At 39.8% G+C, this 16,446-nt stretch overlaps 1 protein-coding gene across 1 annotated transcript in view; it reads right to left on the reverse strand.

Annotated features, from left to right (window-relative positions):
* The window catches only part of CAP2 (cyclase associated actin cytoskeleton regulatory protein 2), a 136,267-nt gene that overhangs the window by 74,625 nt on the left and 45,196 nt on the right, over positions 1–16,446 (reverse strand). Inside the window, exon 4 of the mRNA XM_060163624.1 lies at positions 6,965–7,042. Coding sequence (XP_060019607.1) covers positions 6,965–7,042 — 78 coding nt within the window. The remainder of the gene's footprint in view (positions 1–6,964; positions 7,043–16,446) is intronic.

Below are 16,446 nucleotides of genomic sequence, written 5' to 3' on the forward strand. Positions count from 1 at the left end.
ATGGCTGAGGACTTAGAGCCAGGTAGGGGCTGAAAGACAGAGGAAGCCTGGTTCCCTGAATGACCATATGGAAGACTGTCAACCAAAAACACCAGAGAAGACCTTAGGTGAGCAAGAAAAAAAATGTCTATGATGTTCAGTCATTGAGAATTAGGGACTTTTTCCTAAAGCAGTTGGACTGCCCTGACTAATACTGAATTCTCCTACTCAGTCACCTGACCCTTGCATGCTTTTTCTCATTCAATCCTCACAATAACTCTGTGAGAAAGGAACTATTCACCCTATTTAAAAATAAGGAGGGACTTCCCTGGCAGTCCAGTGGTTAAGGCTCTGTGCTTCCACTGCAGGGGGCATGGGTTCAACCCCTGGTTGGGGAACTAAGATCCTGCATGCTGAAGGAAGGAAGGAAGGAAGGAAGGAAGGAAGGGAGAAAATAAGGAAACACGGGCAAAGAGAGTTCAACTGCCTTCTCCTAAGTGAGTAACTTGACAAGTTGGTTAGGTTAGAGTGACTCAGTGGGAATGTCTTGTGGACTTTACCAGATTAGTTTGTCAGTAGTCACCCGGAAAAAGAGAAAAGATTCTCAAATGTAGGAGACACCAATGAATTTGTTTTTCTTGCATTTGGATTAGCAGAGCTAATGAGCAGAAGATCTGGGACTCAGATCCACGTAGGCCCAAGTCCAGAGTCTCTCCTCTTAACCACCCCCACAAATTAATACGTTTTATGAAAATCTCAAACATATGGGCATAAACCCATGAGTAATCTGGATCTACCAGTGTACCAACGTAATTAGCTCAAGTCCTAAGGTTAACGCTACTAGGCTTTCTTTTTTTTTTTTTTTTTTACTAGGCTTTCTTGCTTAGTTTAAGATCAATAAATTATCAACATATTGGATGACTGCCCCATGCCTTAGAAAATCCTTACTGAGTGCTCTGAACAGAGCACTGTGTTGGGGCACGCATATCACTAGATGGAGGAATGGACAGAAGGAGTCTCTCATCTTCCTTTCCCTTCTAATTTCTCAGACTGTTTAGACAATGAAAGGACAAAAAATGTTTTAGATTCTTGCTCCACGCACAGGAAGGCACTATTTCCTTTTAAAATGCAAGCCCAAATAAAGACAGAAAAGGAGAGGGAGGGGTAGTAGAAACTCTTTCTCTCACTTCTGGAGGAATAAAAAACTCAGACTTCCAGTTTTTTTAATAGAATAAAATCCACAGACCAGTCAATGACCATAAATTATCTTCCCTTTAGTTGGAAACTTTCCAACTTCCCTTTAGTTGGAAACTAAACTTCCCTTTAGTCAGAAACCGGTACACATTAATTCCATGCAAACACACATACACACACACAATTTCATTGTCCGGTCTTAGCAGCGTAAGGCGTGATGGAGAAAATATGGAAAGTGTGCGTAGGAAGGAAGGCAATGCCTTCTGACTTACGGCACAACAGACGTGGTTCTCCACCACACCGGTGCTTCCTACCTGTCCGAAATTAACCAGGGCTAGAGGTGGTGGGGTCCAGGTGGAAGACCTCCCCAAACCCCTGGCGATAGCCTTCCTGGGGGGTGATGCCCAACGAGGGCTTCAGAAGCACTGGTCCAGTACAAGTTACATTTTCAGCTCAGGCTAAAATTTGGGGGCCACTCATGGTAGAGATGATTGAAGATTATCTTTCACATCTCTCCCTGGTGATATGAGATGTCTCAATGCCAAGATAAATCATTTCCCCTCTTCCAATTAACTAAACACTTTCTACAGTTTTATTTGGCCATGTAACTCCTATAAATGACTGTGCAGTGCAGTTCTTTTTATGTGTAGTGTGAAAAGAACTTTGGATGGAGAGTAAAGTAATGGGCCCCGGTCTAGATCCCATGGCCAGGTCATTAATGTGTCACTGAATTTCACTTTTCATGCTTGTGAATTAGAAATATCCTATTTTCCCTAGATCCAACTGGTATAAAAGTAAATGAAGAGTTGAGTGTGCCCGGGTCCCTTGAAAAATTCTGCACACAAATAGGATTTTTAAATTGTCACTAAAATTCTTAACAAAGATACTGTAAGGACTAGAACAATCTTTTGCCCAAAGATCATTTTTATAAATTACAACAAGGGGAGAGAAGAAAAGCATGTTCTGCACATGCTTTATAAGTTGATCTATATCATGAGCGTTGTAATATGTCTGTGATATGAGAGGGGTGCTTTCAAAGTGCAAGATGTGATGACCCATTAGTACATCATGAAATCAATTCAGTGGGTCATGAACTGTCTTTAAAAAAAGAAGAAAAGAACAGAGCAATAGAATGGACTAGATGAAATATATCATAATGAACTGTACATGATAAGGATAACTGTTGTTTTGAGAAACTGGGTGATGAAATAAAATACATTTTTTCCTACAGGTCAAGGTTGAAAAATTTGAAACTCTTCATAATAGAGAATATAAGAAACGTGTTTCTTAGTCCAAAATGAGAAAGGAAATTTGAAATTGGATTGTCATCATTGTCAACCAGGGCTGTAGGCAAATCTCTTATCTTCTTCCAGGATAAATGGAGGAGTGAAGGTGGAGGAATGGGGGTGGGGGACAGGGAAGAAGAAGCAAACGGTAGGGTGGCTTCACATGTTGATCTGTGGCTCACGGCCTTATTTTAAAAACCAATTAACTGTTTTAGAGTCTGGCAAGGAGGAGGGAATCAAGGCAATCTGGATGAGTTTTCTATTTGTGCATAATGAATTACCACAAGCTTAGTGGCTTAAAACAATATACATTTACCATCTCACAGCTTCTGGGCATGAAGCTATATTCTCTGCTCAGGGTCTCACAGGGCTGAAATCAAGGTGTCAGCAAGGCTACATTTCTATCTGGAGCTTTGGGTCCCCTTCAAAGTGCACACAGTCATTGGCAGAATTTGATTTCTTACACTTGTGGGACTGAAGTCTCTGTTTTACTGCTGGCTGTCAGCAGAGGGTCCCTCTCAGCTTCTAGAGGCTGCCCTCTTACAATGTGGTAGCTCATGTGTTCAAGGCCAGCAGGAGAATCTCTCTACAGCCACAATGACAGTCTTATGTGACATTACATAATCACTGGAGTGACTATCCCATCACCCTGATCATAAACCTAATCAAAGGATCGATATCCCATAAATTCACAGCTCATTCCTACACTCAAGGGGAGAGGATTATACTGGGCATGTATGTACGTTAGGCCGTGGGACTCTTGGAGTTGGTCTTAGAATCCCTGCTAATAGTTAGAATCTACCAAAAGCAATGACCATCAAGCATTTAGAACAACTTAAAAGAAATGTACACCAGCCTTCCACAGGACATGAACAGATGTCCCTCTACAAAAAGCCTCCATGGCCAAATAAGTCTGGGAAAATGTAAGTTTAAATAATAATATTTTACATGCTTCTTCAGTGAACAGAGTATGGGATTTTCCCAAACATATTTAATCCAGGAAAGTATTTTTTTGCATTTGTGCTAAGTAAATTCACCACTTTATTAATATTAGTGTAATTACATCAGAAGCACTTGCATTACTGCTCTTGGACTGTCATTTTATCTCCTCCATGATGCCTTTCCTGATCACCCTTGTCTGCAAGATGCCTACTTCCCCGAATTTTGGTAGTACTAATGGTTTACCTTGCTTGATTGGCTGTTTGCTTATAATTGGTAAATATAAAATACTTTTACATTTTGATGGTGACCCTCTACAAAACTTAATCTCTTTGACGGCTGACACTCTGGCTTAAAGCAACAGGGAAGAGCGCTGGAGACAGCTGTGTAGTGGTGAAGCATGCTGGCTGAGAGTTCTGGGGGGCAATTCACCAGCTTTGGGACTAGTGAGCAAACCAGTTACCCTCTCTCTGAACCTCTTCTGATTCATCTTTAAATGGAGATTGCTGCAAGAGATGCCTTCTAAGGTCTCTTCCCATCTAATACTCTCTATGTGTTTTCCCAAGCCCTGCCCCATCTCCTAGGGGGCCTGGCCCATAATAAGCACTTGATAAATATTTGTTGACTGATTAATTGCATGCTTGCATCACTGTGGATTCAAAGATGTTCTAGGAGGTTGCTAGCTTCCAGCTGGCCAGGTGCTCAGCCCCAGTCTGGGCATCTAACACACACAACCCTCAGACCACAGGTGACTAATGTTGGTTTGGCCTTGCCTTATGCTTCCGCAGCATAAGTGGTCACCTTCATTAGCATGATGGGAGGTACCCCTTGGGAAGTTCTCTTACCCTAAAATGTCTTCCCTTCCCAATGCCTGATATTCCTTTTAAAGATTCATTTTTTACCATGTTCTCTCAGAGCCCTATTATAACTCTAATAATTGTATGAGTAATTGTTTAATAACATCCTCTAGAAAGTAAGTCACCTTGCGTTCATACATACATAGGAATGTAGGGTGAGCAAGAGATAACCTCTGCTCTTATAAGTCACTAAAATTTTGGAAATGTTTGTTAACGTAGCGTAACACAGCCTGCTTTGATACAGACATGCTAGGAGAAAAGAACATGAGTTTGCTATCTGACTATGAAGGGATTTTGTGCTGGTGGGGATTTCAAGTGGGGACGCCTGTCTCGCTGCTCAAAATGTAGCAAGAGACGAGTAGCATTAGCATCACCCAGAGCTTGTTAAAACTGTAGACTCTTGGGCCCCATCCTAGATGTACTGACCCAGACGCTGCACTTTAGCAAGATCTCCAGGTGATTCAGATGAAGATCAGAGTTTGAGAAGTAGTCATCTAGAGGCGGCTAGAGGCGTAACTTTGAGAGCCATCCACACACCACAGGCTCTTAGGGTGTAGTCCCTGGCCTAGCAGCATCACCATCACACAGGAACTTTTCAGAAACGTAGATTCTTGGGCTTCAACCAGGACCTACTGAATCAGAGACTCTGCAAGTGGGGCCCAGCAATCTGTGTCTTAACAACCCTGCAGGCGATTCTCATACACGCTAAAGTTTGGGGACCACTATCATATATCAATGAGAGTTAAAATTACAGCAGTTAGTATTCTCCTGAAAGAAGAGAGGAAGGCATGGACAATTATAACATTGTTCCTATGAGAAGATACAATCTGTTTTATGATAATCTTTATGATGTATCTTCTAGAATGCACACTGGGAATGTCTAGGCCTGGTGGACTGCTTTTCTATTGAGTGGAAGCAACTAGGACAGTGCTCTGGGTTAAGAGGGAGGGCACAGAAAGGGAGGTGGGCATCAAAAAATTACCTTCTATTTTGCCTACTGATCTTCTGGGGCTTATTATTCTTGGAGTACTGTGATAAGTGCTATAGGGAACATTTCCAACGAATGCCTTTCCTGGATATGAGTCCCCTGAAACATCCATTCCTCTCCCTTTCATCAAGAATGCAGTAGAGTAAGAAGGGGCAACTCCAGATATTACACCCAAGAATCTGCATAGCCACATGCTAAGTCACACATTATCCCTGACTATGGCTTATTTGGGGATGCCACAGTCCCAGTATATTCATTCACTTGTTCAGTCACTCACTTTATCATCCAATATTTAATGAGTGACTTTTATGTGCATGGCCAATGGAGAGGCCTCTTGTTCTGCGCTTAGAAAAGGTATTGAGTGGAGCACTGGCCAGGAAAGTAATGGTTCTTTCCTCCATCTGAGACTCAATGATGTAATGAAGCCACCTCTCCTCTCACTTCAGTCACAGAAAAGGTAGGCTAGGGATGTATCACATTGTGATTTCCTAGTTTCACTGTTCTCTTTTGCAAAGAGAAAAAAGTCAGGGATTGAGAAAGCCAAGGAGGAGATTGCATCCCCGATGGAACACAGAACATCTCCATCCCTGCAAAGCTGCCTGCCTGGACTGTGTGCTAACTCCTCATTTCCCACGAGGGACAGGATACATCCATCCAGGGTGGGGGTTGGCAGCTCTGGCTGCAAGTTATCTGGTTTTTGGTTTTTTTGGCTGCACTGCACGGCATGTGGGATCTTAGTTCCCTAACCAGGGATGGAACCCACGCCCCCTGCAATGGAAATGTGGAGTCTTAGCCATTGAACCGCCAGGGAAGTCCCTGGCTGCACGTTAGAATCACCTGTGGAATCCATAAACCTCTTAAGGCCAAGACCACTCCTCAGACCAATTAAACCAGAACTTCTTGGAGCGAGATCTAGGCACTGGTATTTAGAAAAATTTTTCCAGGTGGTTGCATTGCACAGGAGGGCCTGGGACCTACTGCTCCAGGGAGGGTAAGGTCCCAGGTTTTGGTTCTTTATGAAGCCGAGCTTCACCCTCTGAAAGTCAAATCCTAGCTTCCTAGGATTCTCAGCCCAACTTTTTCAACTTTAGGTGTTTGTTTTAGAATTTAAAGTGAGCTATTAAATTTAAACTATTGTGTTATATTTCAATTATCTTTTATATTTATATGGCTGTTACCAAACTTCAGATGCAAAATATTTAGTCAAAACAACAATTCTTATTTTTTCTTATTTAACAAGGTATGCTGGTAGTAGATCTACTTTTTAATGAATAATTTCATTCATTACACACTGAGCCTAACAATGCTATTTGTTAAATAGGAACTAATCAAATTCATACATAGAATTTACAGGTGAGGATAGATGTGAACAGTTTTTGAAAACAAAGCAGCACAAAGTATGAACTAAAAATTAGCAGCAAATACTTCCTTGATTATAAAATGGTTGTGAGACTAGTAAAAAGAATAGGATACAGATGACATAAATAAATTGACCTTTTAAACTGGTGATGTTGATTGTTGCAGTATGAATTTGGCCATAATAAGATTATAAAGACAGAAGAAATGTTTCATACTATGATCTGGATTAGGGACAGAACTTGCGGTGCTATACATCTCATTTTCGGGATGTCTCTCACAGTAACTGGTTCTGTTGCTTCCCTGTTTTCTATCTTACACTGCCCATTCCCTAGGCAGCCCTGGCTCTCAGGATACACTCTTACCTCTTGGGGTTGTTGGTACTGAGAGGCCATCAGAAGGAAAGCTCGCTGGGCCTGGAAAGCACTATGCACCATTTCTGCCTGGGAACAAAAAGGAACAGGAAAGTTTAATTGTTTGAGCTCCTAAATGGAGCATTACCACATGATCCAGCAGTTCCATCTCTAGGTATATACCCAAGAAAAATGAAAATGCATGTCCACACAAAAACGTGTAAATAAGTGCTCATAGCAGCATTATTCATAATAGCCAGGAAGTAGAAAGAACCAGAATGTCCATCAACTGATGAATGGATAAACAAAATGTGGTATATCCAGACAATGGAATATTATTCTGCATTCAAAAGAAATGAATTGCTGATCCATGCTACAACATGGGGAACTTTAAAAACATGCTGAGTGAATGGAGCCAGTCACAAAAGACCACATTTGTATGATTCTGTTTACATGAAATGTCCAGAATAAGCCAATCTGCAGAGACAGAAAGTAGATTAGTGACTGCCAGGGGCTGGTGGGAGGAAGGAATGGGCAGTGACTGCTAATGAGTATGGACCTTCTTTTGGGGGTGATGAAAATGTTCCGGAATTAGACAGTGGTGATGGTTTCACAACTTGGTGAATATACTAAAGATCTCTGAATTATATACTTTAAAAGAGTGAATGTTATGATATGTGAATTATATCTCAACAAACCTGTTAAAAAAAAGTTTGAGCCCCAAAGTGCAATTGTTTTCCAAAGGGTGTCTCTCCTGTCCTCTTTCATGCCCCAATCTGTTCCATACCTTCTAGTGGAAAGAAAATTGCCCCTTAAGCCATCCCCATAAAGATATGCTCACCAAGGATATACGTATAAGTATAACTGATTCACTTTGCTGTACACCTGAAACTAACACAACATTGTAAATCAAATATACTCCAATAAAAATTAAAAAAATACAAAATTTTAATAAGAAGGAAAAAAAAAAAAAGATATGCTCACTGAGAGCTAGTGATTTCTACCACTGTTCATTAAGACTGTTCTGAAGGAGATTTCAGTGCTACCTGGACTCAACCCCGCCCCAGAAAGGCCTTGAGCAGATGGGAATGTCTTTAAACACGTGGTACCATATTCTCTTCTCCTTACCTTCTACCCATGCTTAACTAATTAATTCTTTAATTTTTTTAAAGTTAAAAAGTTACAGAAGAATACCAAGAAGAAAATAATTCCAAATATTCATATCACACAATCAGTCATTTTTGGCATGTTTTTCTAGTTTTTAGGAAAATTCACGCAGTTGTTCTCATAAGATAAAGCATAATGATTTAGAATAATTTTTTAGGGCCATAAGGTACAAAGATTAAAGTTTTTAAAAAATGCCTCACAACCTAGAAATAATCATTATTAATGTGAGATGAACATCATGGCAGCCACCATTTAAGATCTATATGCAGAGAGACTTTGGTAAAATGGGACCACACCCTAGGTGCCATTTTTTAAAATAAAAAGTATAAATTTTAATTATAATTGAATACTAAAAATGAAAGAAAGAATTGATAAGCTTCAAATAAAAGTTTCTGCACTGTGATAATTATTATGTCCTAAATGATGATTCTAAGGTAAAAAAATATAAAATATTAAGAAATTGGAATAATTATGTGTTTATACTTTAAAGTAATACATGATATAATTTTAGACAATACTGATTGACTCCTTATTGGGAAAGATGAGAACATAAGGACTTCCCCACTTCTTTCTATCTCTGGTCCCCATTTTTCATATTTTTTAGTTATTATCTTTACTGTAACATTAATTCCCATAGCTATTGAGAATTAGTTCTACATTTAAACCTACCTAGTGGTTCTCACCAGTTGTTTTACCATGACTTCTCCATTTCTGAGTTATTTTGATTTTTTTAACTGGTTGGACTCCCATTATCAAGGTATGTTCTTCAAAAAGGTCTCAAAGTTGCTTAAGTTCTTCAGTCTCAAGCATGTCTCCCTGTCATCTATATATTTTAACAACATCTTGGCTCGATATAACACCCCTGGGTCTCTCTCTCTTACCATGTGCAGACAGCATAGCAGTGAATGTGGCAACGCAGAAATCTAAGCCACCTTGATTTTGTTTCTCCCTTGTGGGAAACTGACTTTTCTATTTTGACACCTGAAGAATTATTTCTTTATCCTTGGATTTTAATGGCTTTACTAAGTTATGTTTGCATTTTGAGCATTCTGTGTTATATTTCTTGGAATAGATTTGGTCCTTTCTTCATTTATGGGAAATTTTCTTATATTACTATATCTTTCAAAATATCTTTTGTTCCATTTGTTAGATTCTCTACTCAGGGACTCCAATTATTATCCTCATATTGTATAATTTTGAATGTTTTCATATCATTTAGATTTTCTCTCCCTCGCTCTGCCTTTAATTTCCTTGTCTGTCATCTGTATTTACTGTGATTATATCAATAGTTTTCTCTATTGTTGGTAAACAGATTTTCAATAGGGTCTCATACACATGAACATTTCTAATTTATATTTCATTTCTGTATTAATGTTGTTTTTGGTTTTTATTTGTTAGACTTCAATTTCCCTTTGCATTTCATTCTTATTGTTCTATCACCTTATGCTATTTAAAAAATATGTTTATACTCTTATTAAATTTTAAGTTACTTATTAGTCTAAGAGTCTAATAAGATTAAGCCATAGTGAGGAATCTGTTTCTGTTCATTGTTTTATTTTCTTTGAGGGCAAGCCCATGTCTTTCCTTCGCATGCTCTGTTCCTCTCTGACACACTATTTTTAGTCACCATGTGGGTGATTCCTTGAGTCTTTTGCCACCATATGAGAGACTGGTTTATTTTCCATTTCAAACAAGAGTGTTCTAACTAATCTTCTAAGGCCTGATGGAACAGGGGACAGGGAAAGGGAGTGCTCAACTTTTCTCATTATTTTTCATCCAAGCGTTTTCTTTCCTACTGACAAGAAAATGCTTGAAAGCAAACCAAGGTTTCTAGATCATTTACATTTAAAATCACAAATTCACCACCATCAACATAACAGATTAAGTCTTATGAATATTTAAATGAGGGTATATTTTCCATTTTGGAGTACACCATCTCCTCTTTGTCCTGGTAGCCTGATTGCTGGGATTATATTGCTCAAAATCTCAAATTCTGAATATTCCTTAGGGAGATAGTGGATTTTCACATTTTACTGTCCTGGAGGCTACAATGACCTTATGAATGTGAAGCTCTGAGCTACATGAATGTTTATCCATACATCAAAATGTGTATTTTCAGTGGATCAGAAGGACTTTTGTCAGTCTCTAATGACTACATTTCCAAAAGAAGATTATGAAATAAAACTCTCCACTGCTTGGATATAAATAAAAGAACTGCACTTCTCCCAACAACGATAATACAGAAGTATGGTCCTCGTCTACAACAAGCCTTGTGGAGTCAGCTGAATTATAGTTGGTGTGGGAACAGTAATTTGGGATTGTCTGACTTCTACAGTTAAAACTGCAGCTCAGAGGTGGCATTAACAATAATTTTGTAGTTATCCCAAGATGAACACTATCATTGACCTTTTTTACTTCCCCTAGAAACAACATTTAGCCTGTTGCTAACAGAACAATTTTCCAACGGGTCTGATTAGCCAAGATGGCCAATTTCATTAATTAGTCTCTTCCCCCACATGGCCTTTCACTCAACAACAGGCGTGGAGGTTGGAGCACAGAATGGTTGAATATCTAGCTATCTGCTTCAACTCTCCCTACCGCTTTGCTTATATAGACAAATCTTTCTGAGGATTCAGCTGTGCACCTCTTTCAGCTCCCTGGAACTCTGGGCATGATTAGCAGACTCTAAACCACATTCATTTTTAACTTCATCAGTCCACGTTTCAAAGGATTTTCATTCCACCTTTGACATACTCTGACCTACCTGCTTCTTACTTCTGGAAAGTTCCATGAGTCCCCTCAACCAGACAGCATCCTATTTAGGAGCAATTTCACTGAACCTGCTGAGTTCTGATAACTTGAAAGAGAGAATTTGGCTCACTCAGGCAGTTCAAAACATTGTGAAAGAAAAAGCCAAACGTAGGGATTTTCAGTAACAACAAATAATTGAGGGTTTTTGCTGAGTTTATCACACATGTGCCAGGCTCAGAGAGCCTCAGTGACCTTTGTGTGTACACATGCACATCTATCTGCTTGTGAGCACGTGTGTGCAGAGAGGAAAGGGACAGTTCGGGTTAGAGGCAAGGCTGTGCATTTTGTTTGAACTCTAGCAATTAACACTTAGGCAACTGGGGTTCTTAGATAGATAGGTTGGTAGACCATCTTGTTCTGTGGTCCTAGACAGTAGGAGAATGAATTTCAGTAATCAGTTTAAAGCAAGCCTCGGGACAAGCAGACACCAGTTAATATGACTTATTTCCATCTAATCCCCTTGGGAGAGAGCTGACTCACTGGGGAAGCTCAATTGATCTCTGAATATTCATCAAAGCTTTCCATTGTTTCATTGGGAAGCTACAGGCCACAAAGTACCATGTGGATGACAAAATGAACAGGTGCAACTGAGAGAAAGGGTAAAGGTAATACTTGGAGGAAATGCAAGAAGCATCCAGCCAGGGTGCCTGTGCTGAAGGCATTTCCAGATCTTCTGAAACTGAATCAGCCCTCTTCTTGACAGCCAGACAGCCAAGGGAAGGGGATCCTCTTCCTCTGATGAAGGTCAGGGGAATGGGCATCTGCTCATCAGGTGCAATTTTTGGGCCCTGGGAAGGTCACTGTCAATGCCATCTTCACATTCCTCCCCAGTGAGTCTGCCAATGTCCCACATTTTACAATTAGAGATATTGTATTTTTAGATCTTATTCCTTAGGGCCCTCTAATCTACCCTAAAGGAGAAGTCCCTTGAGTTTCAGCCAATGAAGAGGTAAAAGGGGACCTGATAGATGAAAGCAAGACAGGAAAATGGGCTAAGAAAAAGAGGTGATAGGATGCCAAAGACAAGTTTCACCTACTTCATGATTTTGCTTAAAACAAGATTGAAGATGCTTAATTTTGTAGACATAAACATAAGCACTGACCCTACAAAGTTGGATTATGAAGTCATCTGTGTTGACATATAAAGGGCCATGAAGAAGACTTACACCAGCAATTCTCAACCTTGAGTTTTCATTATAGTCACCTGGAGGGTTTGTTAAAACAGATTGTCATGTCTCAGCCCCAGGGTTTCAAATTCGGCAGGTTTGGGTGGGCCCAAGTATTTACATTTCTAACGCATTATCTAACAAATGCTGCTTGCTATAATCACTTAATTAGTTCCAGAAGTTCCTTCTCAATTCTTTTGAATTTCCTACATAGACAAAGATCATGTCATCTGTGATAAAAGACAGTTTTATATCTTCCTTCCCTATCTGTGTGCATTTTAATTCCTTTTCTTGCCTAACTGCATTAGCAAAGATTTCTAGGATTGGTGAGAGGGGACATCCTCGCCTTGTACCTGATCTTAGTGGGAAAGCTTCAAGTTTCTCACCATTAAGTATGATATTAGCTATCAATTTCTTGCAGATAGACTTTATAAGTTGAGAAAGTTCCTCTCTAGTCCTAGTTTACTGAGTTTTTATCATGAATGGGTGTTGGATTTTTTTTTTAAGTTATACTTTCTTCTTTTTTCATGTATTTTATTATTTATTTATTTATTTATTGGCTGTGTTGGGTGGCCCCTCCTGCTGCGGAGCTCGGGCTCCAGGGCATGTGGACTTCAGCAGTTATGGCTCACAGGCTCCAGAGCGCAGGCTCAGCAGCCGCTGCGCACGGGCCTAGCTGCTCCGTGGCATGTGGGATCTTCCCGGACCAGGTCTCGAACCCGTGTGCCCTGCACTGGCAGGCAGATTCTCAACCACTGCGCCACCAGGGAAGCCCCTGGGTGTTGGATTTTGTCCAAATACTTTTTCTGTATCTATTGACACGATCACATGATTTTTCTTTTTTAGTCTGCTGATGTGATAGATTACATTAATTGATTTTTGAATATTGAACTAATCTTGCATACCTGGGATAAACCCAATTTGATCATGGTGTATAATTCTTTTTATACTTTTTTGGATTTAATTAACTAATATTTTGTTGAAGATTTTTGCATCTATGTTCATGAGAGATACAGGTCTGTAATGGTTTTTTTAATGTATTTATTTTATTTAATTTATTTTTGGCTGCATTTGGTCCTCATTGCTGTGTGCGGGCTTTCTCTAGTTGTGGCAAATGGGGGCTACTCTTCACTGTGGTGCACAGGCTTCTCACCGCAGTGGCTTCTCTTGTTGCGGAGCATGGGCTTTAGGCATGAGGGCTTCAGTAGTTGTGGCACGCAGGCTCAGTAGTTGTGGCTCGTGGGCTCTAGAGTGCAGACTCAGTAGTTGTGGCACACAGGCTTAGTTGCTCCCCAGCATGTGGCATCTTCCTGGACCAGGGCTCAAACCCATGTCCCCTGCATTGTTAGGCGGATTCTTAACCACTGCGCCATCAGAGAAGTCCCAGGTCCGTAGTTCTCTTATGTCTTTGTTTTATTTTGGTATTAGGGTAATGCTAGCCTCATAGAATGACTTAGAAAGTATTCCCTCTTTTTCTATCCTCTGAAAGAGATTATAGAGAATTGGTGTAATTCCTTCCCTAAATGTTTGATAAAAGTCACCAGTGAACAAATCTGGGCCTGGTGTTTTCTATCTTTGAAGGTTATTCATTATTAACCCAATTTTTTAAATAGATACAGGCCTATTCAGATTGTTTGTTTCTTCTTGTGTGAGTTTTGGCAGATTCGCCTTTCAAGGAATCAGTTTATTTCATCCAGCTTATCAAATTTGTGGCCATAGAATTGTTCATAGTATTCTTTTATTATCCTTTTAGTTTCCATGATATCTGTACTGATGTCCCCTCTCTCTTTTTTTGTTATTAGCCTGGCTAGAGGCTTATCAATTTTATTGATCTTTTCAAAGAACAAGCTTTTGATGTTGTTGATTTTTCTCTACTGATTTCCTGTTTTCAATTTCATTGATTTTTGCTCTAATTCTTCTTTTCTTCTTTTTCTAGTTTCCTAAGGTGAGAACTTAGATTATTGATCTTAGATCTTTATTTCTAATATATTCATTCAATACTATAAATTTCCCTTTCAACACCACTTTCACTGCATCCCCTAAATTTTCCCTTTTATTTAGTTCAAAATATACTTTTTAATTGAGGTATAATTGACATGTAACACTGTATTAGTTTCAGATGTATGACATAATAATTCAATATTTGTATATAGTGTGAAATGATCACCACAATAAGTCTAATTAATACCTAAGTTCAAAATATTTTTAAAATTTCTTCTTTGACCTATGAGTCCTTTAGAAGTGTGTTGCTTAATCTCCACATATCTGGGGATTTTCCAGTTACCTTTCTGTTATTGATTTTCAGTTTATTCCACTGGGGTCTGAGGGCAGATATTATATGATTTCTATTCTTTTAAATTTGTTAAGGTGTGTTTTATGTCACAGAATGTGATTTATCTTGGTGAATGTTGCATGTGAGCTTGAGAAAAATGTGATTTCCTGTAATTTGAAAGTGATATGCTGAGGTGTAGTTTTTTTGGCATTTATGCTGCTTGGTGTTCTCTAAGCTTCCTGGATCTGTGGTTTGGTGTCTGACAGTAATTTGGGGAAAATTCTCAGTTATTATTGTTTCAATATCTTCTGTTCCTCTTTCTCTTTCTTTTCCTCTAGTATTCCCATTATACAGATGTTACATCTTTTGTAGTTGTCCCACAGTCCTTTGATATTCTGTTCTGTTTTCTTCCCCAGTCTTTGTTCTCTTTGTTTTTTGGTTTATGAAGATCCTATTAATATATCCTCTAATTCAGAGGTTCTTTCCTCAGCTGTGTACAGTCTACCGATAAGCCTATCAAAGCCATTCTTCATTTCTGTTACAGTGTTGTTGTTGTTGTTTTCATTTTGGCCAGTGTAATTTTATTTTATTTATTTTTATTTTTAACATCTTCATTGGAGTATAATTGCTTTAAAATGGTGTGTTAGTTTCTGCTTTATAACAAAGTGAATCAGCTATACAGTAAAAAAGCATGCATGAACAGATGAGCAATATAAGCAGAGAGATACAAATTCTAAGAAAGTACCAGAGAAATGCTAGTGATAAAAAACACTGTCCAGGGCTTCCCTGGTGGCGCAGTGGTTGAGAGTCTGCCTGCCGATGCAGACGACGCGAGTTTGTGCCCCGGCCCGGGAAGATCCCACATGCCGCGGAGCGGCTAGGCCCGTGAGCCACGGCTGCTGAGCCTGCACGTCCGGAGCCTGTGCTCTGCAACGGGAGAGGTCACAACAGTGAGAGGCCCGCGTACCGCAAAAAAAAAAAACACTGTCCAAAGCTCTTGTTCTGTCCGGGTCACCTTTTAGAGAAGTCCATCTCTGTTTGCCAGAGAACTCTGATTGCCTGTGTGATGTGGCATTCGTAATCATGCAGTCAAACATGCAATCCTGGATGGGTGTCCCTGACTGCACAGTCCAACTCAAAATACATGGATTTCCTTTGCCACAGTGGTACTCAAATGGTGCCCTGAGAAGGTCCCCTCACAGGGACTTGAGTGGGGACAGAAAAGGAGGATAGGCACAGGCCACCTGCTGTCTGCACCCAGCCCCTAGTCCTCTCTCTACCATCCCTTCAATCAGAGTTTGTTACAGTGTTTTTTATCTTTAGCATTTCTCTAGTTCTTTCTTAGAATTTGCATCTCTCTGATTATATTGTTCATCTGTTCATGCATGCTTTTTACTTTATCCATTATTGCCCTTAGAATATAAATCATAGTTGTTTTAAATTTCCAGTCTGATAATTCTAACATCCCTGCCAGTTCTGGTTCTGATGTTTGCTTTGTATCTCCAAATTGTGTCTTTTTCCTTTTGGTACTTTTCTTGATAGCTGGACATGATGTACTGGGGAAAAGAAACTGCTGTAAATAGGACTTTAGTAATGTGGTGTTGAGGTATGAGGGGCGGGAAAGCATACTTTAATCCTATGATTGGGTCTCAGTATTTCAGTAAGTCTATGTGTCTGGAGTGTGAACTTTACAAGTGTTACTTTCTTTCTTCCCCCTTTTATGGGACAGGATGGCTAAAGTGGGACAGACTTGGGTATTTCCCTTCCCCATGTGAAAGACTAGAGCCAGGTGGGACTGAGCATTTCCCTTTTCCAGGTCAGTTAGGCCCTGACAATAACCTACAAGGCTAGGCTCTGGTTAGTCAGTTTCTCCTGGGGTCAGGCCTTACTAAGGGCACAGTACTCTGGCTTATTTCAAAATGCTTCCTTTCACCTTCCCCCTGCCGGAAGCCCAAGGAGATTTTTCTCCAGTATTTACTGTGGGAACCTGGTTGAGTTTCTAGACATAAATCTCACAGTATGGTGGTGGTGGTGGGGGCCCTGTGACTGGGTCCCCCTGGAGTTCTTAACTCTCAGAG

The sequence above is a fragment of the Lagenorhynchus albirostris genome, chromosome 10 (genome assembly GCF_949774975.1).
Source record: "Lagenorhynchus albirostris chromosome 10, mLagAlb1.1, whole genome shotgun sequence".
NCBI lineage: Eukaryota > Metazoa > Chordata > Mammalia > Artiodactyla > Delphinidae > Lagenorhynchus > Lagenorhynchus albirostris.